Source organism: Anser brachyrhynchus (genome assembly GCF_964034855.1).
Source record: "Anser brachyrhynchus genome assembly, chromosome: 1".
NCBI lineage: Eukaryota > Metazoa > Chordata > Aves > Anseriformes > Anatidae > Anser > Anser brachyrhynchus.
The window spans coordinates 75,500,963-75,514,716 of record NC_137694.1 but is presented as its reverse complement, the minus strand read 5'-3'; the positions used below and the strand labels follow the sequence as shown (position 1 = coordinate 75,514,716).

Here is a 13,754-nt window from a genome sequence, read left to right as displayed (position 1 = left end):
GGCAAATCCAAGGGCCGGATTTCCACGTTGGGGAAGCAGCTCAGCAATGAGAAGCCCCAGTGGTTGGGTAATGAGGCATTTCTTTTGGCCAAGCCTTTCATGAGCACCACAACCCTTGTCCCAGGGTGTGTCCGTGCAGCTGACTCCACAGAGCATGTGAACAGGTCATTTGGGTTGGTTCGCTCAGAGGTCTCCACAAAAAACACATCCCCGGGTGGAGGAGGAGGCCCATCAGCAATGGCGCGGGGGGGAGAGGGCACAGAGTGACCACAGCGGATTTCAGTAGGCAAGCTGTAGACTTGGTCCCTGACCTTAGCGTCCTCCGTGATTCTCCAGTACAACAGGATGGAGACAAAGGACATGAACTTAAAGGTGAGGATGAAGAGGGCCCTCAGCTTGTGGCTCAGCACCGACCGGGTCAGTTTTAGCAGGCAGTTGGGCATCCTGAGCATTCTTGTTCCCATCAGAGCTTGTTCTACCACAAGACACGTCGTGACCTGATGGTGAGGAAAGCAGAAAAATACATTAACAGGCAGGTCAACAGACCACAAGACATAGTACAGCACTATGGCAGAACTACACACTGAACACTGAATTTAAATTACATGTTGAATTTAAGCATGCCAGCATGCTTAAATTATACCTTTGGAACATTTCTTAAAAAGTGTCCTGGCTTCTCCATACCATAGCAATGCCCACAGGCTCCCATCAGAAACCATAGCCCTTTTTCAGGTTGTTAGGGGATGCAATAAAACTCACCTGCACACCCTCAAAGGAGCTCAGAGGGATGATGGCAGGAGTGGGAGCCCAAGTAATATCATGCTGGGCCCACCACTCCCAGGCCCACCATGGGGGCCATCAGTGGCCCATCTGCATAAGCTCTGAGGAGTGCAGGAGCACAGAACCACAGAATGGCTGGGGCTGGAAGCGACCTCTTGAGGTCGTCTGGTCCAAACCCCAGCTTAAGCACGGCCACTTAGAGCAAGTTGCCCAGGGCTGCGTCCAACTGGATGTTGAAGATCTCCAAGGAGAGGACTCCACAGCCTCTCTGGGCAACCTGTGCCAGTGCTCCATCACCCACACAGCACAGAGGGGTTCCTGATGTTCACAGGGAACCTCCTGTCTGCCAGTTGGTGCCCACTGCTGCTTGTTCTGGCACCTGGGCACAACTGAAAAGCACCATGACAGGTGGAAACCTGGAAGAAGGACAGACACTTGCACACCTTATCTGGGCCCCTTCTGGGACTGTTCCAGCAGAGCCTCAGCCTCAGCTCCAGGTGTGAAACCAATCACCAGGAGTCATTAGGAGCAGCTATCTGGATCACCTTTGGGACTAAGGACATCACTGATGATACAGTGTGATACACTGTCCTCTAGCACAGATCATGCTCCTTCTAAAACAAAATAAGGACAAGGCTGTCTCTTCCATTTATCACAAACCAGGACTGACCCTCATTTCCCTGGATGCATCCTGTGCTTGTCGCTTGTCAGGAAATACAATGATTATTCCATTTTATCTTCATCGGTCCATTATTTTAATATCAGATGTGTACAACAATAATCTTAGATACTAGGAATTTGGATTCTCTTTTGTCCTCCAGTTTGCTGCCATACTAATGATCTGTGGCACCTGACACTGAGTGGGACAGCAGCTTTTGCAGTGTTTTTGTTTGTTTTCCCAAAAAGGAGAACCATCCACTATCCTTCCCAAAATCTGAAAATTCATCTAAAATCTCAGTGCTGTCATCTGCTTCTGTCAAGAGGTCTCAGCTCCCAGAATCACAGGATATTTGTTTCCCTTCTGTTTATTCCTCAATAACCATGCAGTGCCCTATACTTGATATGTACCATGAATATATCCTCCTCCTATCAGACAGGGGAGCTGGGACATACAGTGTAATTTCTGCTTTTACAAGACTCGTTTACTGTCCTGGCCAGACACCAAGTTTAGTTCTCTGAAGTCCAAAGCATGGATTTAACCATAAAGAGATATGCTGCAGCAGATGCAAGAGCAGAGCTGAATTTATCTCCCAGAAAGTCCAACAGTTTTTAGCAGCCTGAAATAAGGTGCATTGGACTCCTGCAATACACAGTCTAGTTAAAGAGAACCGTGAACAACGTACTAACACTTTCCTCAAAGCCTCCATACTCCAAGCAGTGTTATGCTTTAAGTATAGAAAACCAGTAAAGTTTCATGAAGAATATACTCTTTAAAAGAAGAAGAAGAAGAAGAAAGAAAAGAAGAGGAAGGAAGAGGAAGGAAGAGGAAGGAAGAGGAAGGAAGAGGAAGGAAGAGGAAGGAAGAGGAAGGAAGAGGAAGGAAGAGGAAGGAAGAGGAAGGAAGAGGAAGGAAGAGGAAGGAAGAGGAAGGAAGAGGAAGGAAGAGGAAGGAAGAGGAAGGAAGAGGAAGGAAGAGGAAGGAAGAGGAAGGAAGAGGAAGGAAGAGGAAGGAAGAGGAAGGAAGAGGAAGGAAGAGGAAGGAAGAGGAAGGAAGAGGAAGGAAGAGGAAGGAAGAGGAAGGAGGAGGAAGAGGAGGAGGAAGAGGAGGAGGAAGAGGAGGAGGAAGAGGAGGAGGAAGAGGAGGAGGAAGAGGAGGAGGAAGAGGAGGAGGAAGAGGAGGAGGAAGAGGAGGAGGAAGAGGAGGAGGAAGAGGAGGAGGAAGAGGAGGAGGAAGAGGAGGAGGAAGAGGAGGAGGAAGAGGAGGAGGAAGAGGAGGAGGAAGAGGAGGAGGAAGAGGAGGAGGAAGAGGAGGAGGAAGAGGAGGAGGAAGAGGAGGAGGAAGAAGAAGAAAGTGAAGTTGTCTGCAAGATGCAAAACATTTTTGTGTCTTCTCTGTTTTAACCCCTGTTTCTTCCTTTGTGGTAAGATTTTGCATGATTTAAAAGAAATACAATCAATACAATCCATCAGTAAAAGCAGAAGTTTTATGACACAAACTGAAAAAGTGCAGAATGTAATAGAGAACTCCAATATGCCTGCTGCGGACAGCTACAGGTCAGCTTAATAACAGTATAGGATTTTCCATTTTAAATTAATCATACTTCAGTTGAAAAAAAAAAATCTCCACTGAGGTTCATCTCTCACTTTTTTGTCTATTTGAACAAAAAAAATCTGGTAATTTTTCAACACATACCAAGTCACTTGGTGCTGGCAGCACCAGGACCTGGCAGACTTGGGAGCATCCATGTCACAGTGCGCTGCCTTTCTCCTCCATCCCCTCTGCTTTCCTTAAGACTTCAAGAGGACAACACACATTTTCTTCCCACATAGTTGCAAGAAATGGCACGACCCTGCCATCTGCCCCCACCCTGTTCTTTCCCATTTCTCTCCGCAGCTCCAGTCTGGTTTGGAAGGAAGAAGAGCATTGTCAGCATGGGAGATTTATTTGTTCTGTGGCTTTTGCCTCCACCACTCGTGAATACCTGCAACTAGCTGGTGCTGGTCCTTCTCTAGAAAGCTGTAATTGGGAAAATGCCCAAGTGCCAACCCAGCACTGCAAGGATATGTCAGTTTCATGTACAGAGAGGGGAAATGCCTCCCAGGTTACGTCCACCTGGGGTTTGTGCTGTTAGACCATGTCATTGCTAAACCAATTTGGATCCCAACATAATGAATATACTGTCACAGACAAAACAGTCTTGACTTGGGGAATTTCATTTATTACCCATTAAGAGAAACTTTTAATTACTGATTCAGATATCAATTAAAAAAAAAAAAAGCCAAGCAATTAAACACTTCAGGAAAATACCTTTCCTCCCCTTTCCCCAGGCTTCTCTTCAGTTCAACACCTCTTCCACACTCCCTTTCCAGTATCAACTTCCCTCTTTTCCCTGCAGGTTACACCCAATCAGTCCCAGTTCCTTCAGGCAATACACAGCAGTTTCCTTTCACCGCTCCCTGCATCTTACTCTTTTGCTTCACTGCTCCTTGCTTCTTACTGCTCCTCTGCTGCACCATGGGTCTTCCACAGCCTGCAGTCCCTTGGGGTGTACCTGTCCTGGCACAGGCTCTCTTTGGGCCACAGTCCCTCAGGGATGCCCCCGTCCTGCTATGGCTCACCCACCAGCCACAATTCCACAGGGATGTCCCTATGCCAGCATGGACTGCCCACAGGCCACAGTCCCTCAAGGGTACCTTCTCCAGCACTGAACACATCCTTCCAAGACAGCATCTCAAGCCATGTACCCAACAGCATCCCCTTCCACAGCCTCCTCCACGTCCTCCCTTCACTCTAGAGACAGCTCTTCACCTTCTTGTGTTTCCTCTCACATCCCCTCCACCTCCTCACACTTTTGCTCCTGTCTCCTTTTGCTTGTCCTCATGCAGGCCTTTTTGGGCCTCCTGCCCCATGTCACCTTTTCAACTCCTGTTTTGTGACTCCTCACATCTTCCCACGTTTGTCCTCCCATGTGCTCTTTTGTGACTCCTCTCGTGTCTCCTCTCCATGACTCCTGTCCCTAGTGAGAGGCTACCACCCTTTCTTAAAGGCATTTGAGCAGAGGTGCCATTAGCTGCTCTGACAGGTTGCAGTTTTGGTGTGCAATAAACTGTTTTCACGCTCATGGCTTTCTCTTCCTACACAGACCACACCTACAGTCCCAGTGCCCCAAAGCCTGACACTTATGCCCAATACAGTGTTCCTTGTAACAATTAAATAAAGAGAAGTTCCTAGAATTTTATTTTCTGTTTTCCCTACAAGGGTAAAAATGCATTCGAATTTTGGATTATGAACTGCTGAGCAATTCTGCACAAATGTTTCCTCTACAATGGAAATCCTTTAAACAAAGAAAATGAGAGGCCATAAGTGACACATTGTCTCTTATCTACTTTCAACACAAAGGGCTTGCCAGCTACACCAATCTAAGAACAAATTTCTACCAAAGGGGTGTATTTGTTCAGGTATCTAGGGCAGAAAAATCAGCTTACCAAATGAAGCTTTGCTGATGGTTTAGCTTCCAGAGAGTTGAAGCATAAATCTTGGGAAAAGTGAGGGAGGGTAAAGAGAATGCTATTGCTCCCCCAGTGCCTCTCCCCAGTGAGCATTGGTGAAATAGCACAGTCCCAGTTTGTCTTCTTTGAAAGACACTCAGCAGCTGAAGAGGAGAGAAGGCAGTAAATCTCAGGCAGTAAATAATAGCAGCAGATGACAACAGCTGTTCCAGCAACAACAGTGAAACACCACAGAAACCTTGGGTTCCTCCTCCAGGGCAGTGCAAGCACCTCCAGGACTAGAGCAAAAGCTCCATTTCTTCCTATCATGTCTGCTGAAGTCTGGCACATCTGAACCTATGAGATGGTTGATGGTGAAACAACACTCAAGTCCCATCAAGTAATTAATTTTGACTGATGGAACAAAGCAAGTGACCACAAGCACAGAAGCGACTGCCACACCAATACAAACATGCAGCTGTGTTTGCTTAGAATACACTCATGTTTTGACTTTAGAGGCGCTTTATAACAAAAAGCAAAGAAAACATTGATAAACTCTGAGCAAGGGAGTTTCCTGATTTGTCAGAAAGAGAAGCTTTAAGGCTTTGCTGTGACAGTGCACAGATGGCTTTCCAGCAAGCAATTCCCACAGCAGCCAGAGTCAAGAGCCAGGTCCTCCTTTACAGAAACCAGGCTGCACTTTCCCATTGGGCTGGGGACAGATCTGTTGAGTTAATTTACTGCACTGCACATGCCAAGGAATAAACTCATTGATTATTGTGAAACACCTTCAGTATCGGACTTTCTGTGCAGGACAGCGTGCTGCAGCCTGGTGTTGATCACAGCACCCATCCTACAAAGTAGCATTCCTGTGGTGTGGGATACCTCCTTGTGCTTCAGACCTGATGGCTAGCTAAGCACAGCTGAAGCAGCATGTTGTTTGCTGAGCAAGGCACAGAGAATGCCACCCAGCCATGAGGCAGACAGGACTGCACTTACCTGAGGGTGGTACAAGAGAAGTCTAGAGCATTTCTCTAGCAGCACAAAGTGCTGCTTTAAAATGTTTTGATATGCTGCCTAATATTGAGTACAGGATATTTTCCCAGATTAATGTTACAAGAGATCCAGGATCTTTTTGCTGCTGCTTAATGGAGCATATCTTATCCAAAATTCATTCCTCTTTGCTTATAGAGTCTTCCTCAGAAAGCCATGACAAGTTTTTTGGGGGCTGCAATTGTATCTTTTCCTCTAAAAGATACTGGAAACATGTCACAAGAAAATGCATAAAACCTCAAAACCTCAGAGGAAAGCCATCAAGGTAAACTCTTAAGTAATTTTTGGAGCACCAAAATTAAGTATATTAAGCTTGAAACTAGAGTTACGAGAATTTAGAATCAGGGTGTAATTTGCATCAAATGCATTTGGTGGTAAGGCATTTGGTAAGTATAACCAAAAACAGCTGCTGAAAGTTCACACAAATCAGCTTTCAGTTGCTGTGTTTCAGACGAGCTAGAGAAATGCATTTCCTTCCTTTCAAGCACAATAGAAAATCAAAGCTAGCAAAGCTTTTATCAGAAACAAGTTGGGAAAAAAACAGACCTACAGACTACGCACATTGTCAAAGCAAAGTGTGCCACGTCTTGTAAAGACTATATACAACACTGATCTGTCCCTTCAGCTTTTATTCCTTTGCTCTTTCAAGTTTAGCACATTTACCAAGCCCAGTACATAGGAAGTGATACGTTGTGAACTGTTACAGTGTACTGTGGAGAGTTATGGTCAAGACTGGTCTTCAGAAACGCTTGGAATAAGGCAGACTGCGGCAGAAAGGTGGACATGGGACTCATGTTTGGAGCTGTGCTGTTAGGTTCTGCCCCCATGCCATTAAAGCAGATAGAAGTCAGCTTGCATGAAGCCATTCACACAATCACAGCTCAGGAGGGAAACGTGGCTTTTCAAAAGCATAGTTAACAGGTACTGTAGTTAACAGGTTTAAAATGCCTTGACTTTTTACACAAACTGAACCTAAATTAAAGGTTTTTGCTTATCAAGGCTTTCCCCAATACAAGCACTGTCCATGTAAAATGCCGAGACAATACATTTGATTCTGTTCACTTCTGCACACCTTATGAGAGCATGCTTATATATGCATGTATCTGAGAACTTAGCTCATAACTGCCCAGCCAGTGCATATCTGGATCATACTTAACCTCCCTGAAAGCACTGCCTTTAAAACCCAATGGTATTGACACTGCACATAGATTTCTCATTGAGGATTTAACTACTGCATCAAGAGAAAGAGATTTCTAATGTCGAAATCTGCCTGGTGAAATGAATCCAGGGCTGAAGGAAAAGCAGGCATTTCTGACTTGCACTTTTCCTTTCTGAGACCTGTCCTCTGCAGCAGTGAGCAGATCTTCCGCGACGGGGCTGCCAAGTGGGGGGTGTGGGAAGGTAGGACCATTGGGTGGATATGTGCTCCTCACCCCCAAATACCCCAGCTGCTCAGGCACACCTGAGGCCTGGGTTACCCAAAAAGACCATGAAAGTTTATTTTTTCCTTAAATTTATCTTTCTTTATAAAAAATGTTGTTAGTCTTTAGACTACTTATGGAGATATAAAGCTCTGCACATCTTTGCAATGATATCAGATGATCTTGAGCACTTCTTAGTGATGCTTCATAAACAAGACTAAAACACTACAGCCTGGTATCTTCCTGAGATTTCTATGCATATTTCATGAACAAAATAATAAATTGATAAGATTTACTCGCACCTGACAGATGCAACCACAAAACACGCTGTGGAGCCCCCAGTGCCAGCTGTTGCAAAGCTGGCCAGTGCACCCAGCTGCAGACTCCAGCACAACAGAGATGTGGGAGCTGTAACCTGCCTCCTAACACAAAAAGACCTGTGGCAATTCGAAGAGCACCCCTCTTTCTTTTAACCTGCACTCCTCCTTCACAGGGGGCCAAAACCCCTTCACTTCCTCACAGCAGGTGCACCCTTCCCTGCATCACCCTGCTCCACACCTTCCTCCCCGCTTCAGCTGCGGCCCTTGAGCCTAGAGCAAAACAACGGAAAGCAAGAAACATCATCTATCAGCTGTCTCAGGAAGAAGACCAAAATTAACTTCTCCCATTGGTTGCCTAAGTGGTGGTGCCCTAAACCCTCTCATGTCTCAAGGATATAAAAAGAGATGATGGTTTGTTGCCCAAGACAGAGCTTCACATGTTCTCGTTTGTCTTGTTCCTCTTCCCTCCTTAAACAGGCTGAAGCTTTGCTGGAACATCGGGTTGACTGGTGACATGATGATGTTGACTCCTGAACTCTGCAGCACACCACACCCCGTGATGCATATTGGCTCTGAAGCAAGGCTCTGTCCACTACTTTGTTCCCCTTTTGTATCATGACAGTTGCTAACAAAATACCTGCCTCCAAGTGAAAGCACCACACAAAATAAGATTTGTGGATCTGAACAGCCAAAAAGGTAAGGGAATTAAAGCGTTTGTTTGGGCAGGAGTGCCTGTGGGGAAAAAAGGCAAGCCCACATGAGCACAGAGAAAAGGATCTCAAAGCCAGAAGACACACTACAAGACTTTCATGAGCTTGGGAAGGGCAACCCCTCAGGAGCTAAGTGATAGTACAGCTATGCTGATTTACTGGGTGGTGCCAGAAAAGACGAGAAGGGTGAACCCAATCTCTCCTGCCAGCACATACTGAAACCTGATCCAAACCACAACGGTGCTGATGGCAAGACTTACTCAATGCTAAACACTGCCAATGTGGTCTCACGTCAGTATGGAATAGGCATATCAGTATGGTTTTATATGGTAGTTACAGCAGGCAGGCAGCAACTTGTCTCTATAGCAATTATCAAATTTAAAAAAAAAAAAAAGATGGATGTAGGATTACTCATAAGTACTTCTTGACACACACAGTACAGGTCAATGGCACAACAAAACTAAACTGACAGCTAATTTTTGCTAAGCCCACTCCCTTCCTCCTCAGACTCTTCCTTGATGCTCCTCTGCCCCTGCTGTAAGCAGCCCTGAAAGCTAAAGCACCAAAAAGCTAATTCCACTGAAGGATTTCATCTTCTTACTGGTTTAGCTCCCACAGCTGGTTTTGCTCCACTGCAGGGTGAGACAGGCACAGGTGGTGGCACAAAGAGAGATGCAGGAAGAGGAGGCCAGGAAGCTGCATCACTGTAGTGGTGGCACCCAACTCAGTGGCAACACCAAATTGCACAGTCCACAGCTTCACGGTCCCCAGCTGTGAGATCCCTTGGCCCTGCAAGATCCCTGAGCATGAAAGGCTTCATCAGTGCCACTGATCAATGCCTTGAGAAGCAGTGGGAATCCTATGAGAAGGCAAACCTGGCTCACAGCAGTGAGCTGCACACCTAAAACCAGGCAGATTGCCGTTCACCCAGCATCAGACCCACTGTCCCTCAAGGATGACTATCACTTTTGTGCTGCCAAAGGAGGGGCACAAGAACGAAAGAAGGGCCATCGTGTGTGTCATTGCTTCTTCCCACAGAGCTGGTGCCTTGAGACACAGCTGGGATTTCTACAAGAACCATATAAAGAGGAATTTGAGCCCCATAAGATTTGCTCCTCAGGCTTCCACAGTAACAAAAATAGCAGCAGCAGCGCAAAGGCAGAGGAGCTCAGCAGAAGCTGGTGTGGGATGCATCAGGGCGCAGAAGCGGCAAGCCTGTGTTGAGCAGCTTCTCATGCATTAGGAAACACGTGCTGATTTAAGTCACTTTTAGCCAAGGCTGTGGGACTCACCACCTTTCAGCAAGTGCACTGGGTTTAGATTGCTACAATTACAGGAGTTACGTGGTTCCTTACAACTCTTTCACTGGGGCTTTCTTCCCCCTGCTGCCACAGCGAGCATTTCCACAGCTCCGCTGTGAGAGTACATCTTTCTCCCTCAGACCTCAAACCTTATCCCTGCTCAAACTTTGACCTTCTTCAGGGCATGTCTGCGAGAAACACGATGGCCAGCCACGCTCTCTCCTGACACTGGCTCTTCTGCCTTTCCACTCGCCTCCAAACCAGCCCATCGCTGCTGGCAGCAGGATCGGCACATCCCCGCGCTCCAGCTGACCCTTTTCTCCCCATCCTCCTGCTACACTTTTGTCGTTCCCCTGGACCCAGGGCTTCAGCGCTCGCCTCTTCCTTCTCATGTTGCACAGAGCCTTTCCAGGCTGTGGTACAGGCGGGCACCCTACGTGCAGCCCCCGGCACCCTCCCCAGCTCCCTTCAGAAGCCGATGCCTGCGCAGGAGGCCACGCAGGGAGCCAAGGGGAGCTCTCCTGCAGAAAGCCCAGCCAGAAGGACGTGCCGCAGCGAGAAGGGAGTCGTCCATTCCCGCCGGACCCTCCGCGGCTCTCCCATGGGGTCCGAGGCCAGCTCTTCCCTGCTCCGAGCCCACGGAGACGAATTTCCAAAAGCAGCTCGGCTCCAGCCCACGGGAAGCTGCTCATGGAAAAGTCTGCCGCGAGAAAAAAAAAAAAAAAAAAAAAAAAAAGACTTTTCCCTCAATTCCCCTCCTCCGGACGAGCCCCTCGGGCAGCCCTCCCAGGCCCGGTCCCCCCTTTACCCCGCTCACCTCTCTGCCGCTGGGCAGCGCGGCCGGGACGGGTCCGGCACCGGGGATGGGACCGGCGACAGGACCGAGGACGGAGAGGGGGACAGGGCCCCCGCCGCCGCCCCGCCCCGCCCCGGGGCGGCCTCCGGGCGGAGCGGGGCCGACCCGTCGGATCCCACCGGAAAGCGGCGGGCGGAGCCGCTGAATTCGCGTGGTTTTTTTCTTGTTTTTCTCAGCCCCCCTCTAGATTTTTTTTAAATTTATTTTAATATTTTATTCTACTATTTTATTTTATCATCTTTTTACTTTATTATTTTTCTTTTCTTTTATTATTTATTTCCTCTCACCCGTTATCCCCACGTTCGCCTCGATTTTGGGATAAGGCAGCCACAATGCATCGACGTGCTTGTCGGGCTGGGGGCTCCAGCCCAGGCGGATGGGAGTTTCCTGTGCCACCCGCTGCCATGGGAGATGATTGCAAAGCAACGCAAATCAACAAAAAATGAAGAAATTGCAACAATCATTTGCAAAAAAAAAAAAAACGGAAGGTAGCCTGTGAGCTGCTTGCAAGGGAGTTTCATAGCTTGACTGCAAGGCTATGGAACACCCTGTGTGGGAAGATCACCAGAGATGTTAGGAAATGGGTTAGACAATAAGCATGAATGGTTTAGGTAGAGGTGATCCTACCTGGAGCAGGGTTTGGACACGAATTCTTTAGAGATGCCTCCGAGCCCTGTTTTTCATGACTCCCATGATACAGCACACTAGTTCTGCATTACAAAAGCTTACACATGAGAAACATTTCAACAAAAGAAATTTTGACACTGTCCTTAAATAAAACAAAACAAAATTTACCCACAGTCAAGTAACCTGAAACTGCTTCTTTTTTTTCCCCAGATGTAACATTAAACCATTTCTTTCATAACAGCAGGCCTGAAATTAAATTGATGTTAAAATGGATTTCAAGATATCTTTTCACCATCCTCACTGGGCAGAATTTAGGCTTAAGCAGACTGAGTCGCAATGGATGTTCACTCTCCTGTGATCGCCTCCCTGTGCCAACACACAAGGGACAGAGCTGCCCATGTGCTCGGAGGGGGCCATGATCCAGCCCAGGCCTGGATGCAACTTAGAGCCTGGCCAGGTCTCAGAGAGACGACAGAGGCTGCAGAAGGCAAATTACCACCCCCACATCCACTGCGAACAGCGTGAGACCATGCAAATAACCCTCCCAAAGCACATCACAGGACAGGAGCATAATTGCTTCCTGTGAGCTCATTTCACAACCGCAACTCACCTGCGTGAACACAACAGTTTTTGAGGGCTTTCAGCCTGGTTTTGATTTGACTTCAGTTTCCTGCCTCCTCTGCCAGCCAGTTTGGTGGCTTGGGTTTGAAGGGAGGGGACAGGCATGGCAAAACGGATGGCTTCACCCTCATCCCTTGTTCAAAACCAGCGCGCTGGCCCAGCGCCAGCCCTGCTGGCAGAGAGGTCCAACCTCATGAAGGGCTAGCGCCAAGTCTGTCCCTGTGGAAGTAGTCATGGCCCTGGCCTCTCAGCATGCACCATAAGTCATCAACCTGTTGAAGGCGGGGAGAAATGCATGGAGGGCAGGGAAAGCGGTCAGTGGGGTCACTAAGCCCTTGTGGTGTTGGTCATGGGCATCACTGCTGCTATAGGTGCCTCACCTCAAGGGACGGACCATAGCCGAGGGACCAGCCACCAGCACCTCTCCAGACAGCAGGCCCGAACCATGCCACCCGCTGCCACCATCCTGCTTGGCCACAACGCGACAGGAACTGGAGCATATCCCCGCTGCCAGGCTTTCATGATCAGATTTCTGTGGAAAGGAATGAAGAGTTGAATGGCTCTGCTAGCAGGTGCTCACCCCTCAAAACAAAGTTGTGGAGAGAAGCAGAGTTGGCAGATAAGAAGAAAACCTTTTAGAAGCATTAGCTCAGTGCCCTTAGGGCAGTATCACATTTATTGATTGGTGCTTGCCAGATAAATTTTGCCAGTTGAGTCAACCGTGATTACAAGCAATGTGTCCAGCAAGCAGCTTAGAAATGAAAACATGATAAGAGGGGAACTGGAACAACACATTACCTCCAGAAAGAAGGCAGGATGTCTGCTGCATAATCTAAACCCAAAGGGAGCTCTGGTACTGCAGATGTAAGAGCCTCCAGTTGGACTAACAGCCAGAAGCCTTCTGGCTTCCACAAAAATGGCCCAAGTGCATATCTGCTTCAGCTTTTACCCTGGTACGCTCACTCAGGACAGGAATAAATATGAGCAACACCAATGCATCTATGTTTGGCTGTGGGGAGCTGCAGGAAGAACTGAAATAGATGGGGTGTGTGGAAACCATAGATGTTTTCCGGCTGTGAGAGTTTGAGATTGCAAAAGGTTTCCCTGGCCTGAGACCAAAGAGAGTTGAACTAATAATCTGCACCAAATTGCATTGAATCATACTAAAATGTTTTCTGGCAATTGCATCAAAAAACCTCAACCTGTGTAACATTTAAATAACAAAAATGAAGAAATGTTTCAAAAGGAATAATTGTTTTCAGTTGCAGGGAAAATTTTTGGTTAGGAGGAGTCAAATTTGGATTTTTTTTTTTCTTTTGCCAACCTTTACTTCCCTGCATCATGCTTTCTTTTAATTTGGATATTCACTAAAATTTACTCTTTCCTGCTAGCAGCCCACTTTGAAAAAAAAATAAAGTCATAAAAGCCAAAATTGACAGAAAATCCCAAACTGACTCCACCAATGTTGTAGCTGATAATGCGTCCAAAGCTATGAAGCTGTATGGTGGTCACAGAGCCACCAGGGTCAGTATTTGCCACCTACCGCTCGCTGGACACCTCCTCCCAGGGGCAGGATACAGGGCTTCCCGAATTTGAGAAAAGCAGCAGAAGCATCTTCCATTCCCAGCAATAAAGCACTCCTGTTGAACTGTACAGCTTAAACTTCTTTGGGATGTAGATAGGGTTAACACATAATACAATGAGGACAAATGATGCTGAGGACAAATGATGCTTTTGTTCCTGCCCTGCCCCCCCCCCCCCCCGGCAGAAAGGCCAGTGATGAAGCCTTTCGTTGGATATATTCTTTAAGGATGTTTGTTGAGTTTAATATTACACTTAGAATGCAAATTACTCTTTACTCAGGCTATTGAGAAGTAAAATACATTTAGGACTATGTACCTAGATGGATGCGGAAG

The 13,754-nt window shown here is 47.3% G+C and overlaps 1 protein-coding gene across 4 annotated transcripts in view; it reads right to left on the bottom strand.

The window, feature by feature from the left end:
• The window catches only part of A4GALT (alpha 1,4-galactosyltransferase (P1PK blood group)), a 23,001-nt gene extending 9,477 nt beyond the window's left edge, over positions 1–13,524 (bottom strand). The window contains exons 1-3 of one of the 4 annotated variants that reach the window (XM_080576705.1): positions 10,552–13,524; positions 4,927–5,093; positions 1–497 (exon numbers count right to left, since the gene is read on the bottom strand). The exon at positions 1–497 is cut by the window's left edge and continues 385 nt beyond it. In XM_080576705.1, coding sequence (XP_080432831.1) covers positions 1–497; positions 4,927–5,043 — 614 coding nt within the window. In that variant the 5' untranslated portion in view covers positions 5,044–5,093; positions 10,552–13,524. The remainder of the gene's footprint in view (positions 498–4,926; positions 5,094–10,551) is intronic. The other 3 variants (XM_080576707.1, XM_080576706.1, XM_080576708.1) reach the window with 3 other exon arrangements.
• Between the last annotated feature and the right edge of the window lie 230 nt (positions 13,525–13,754).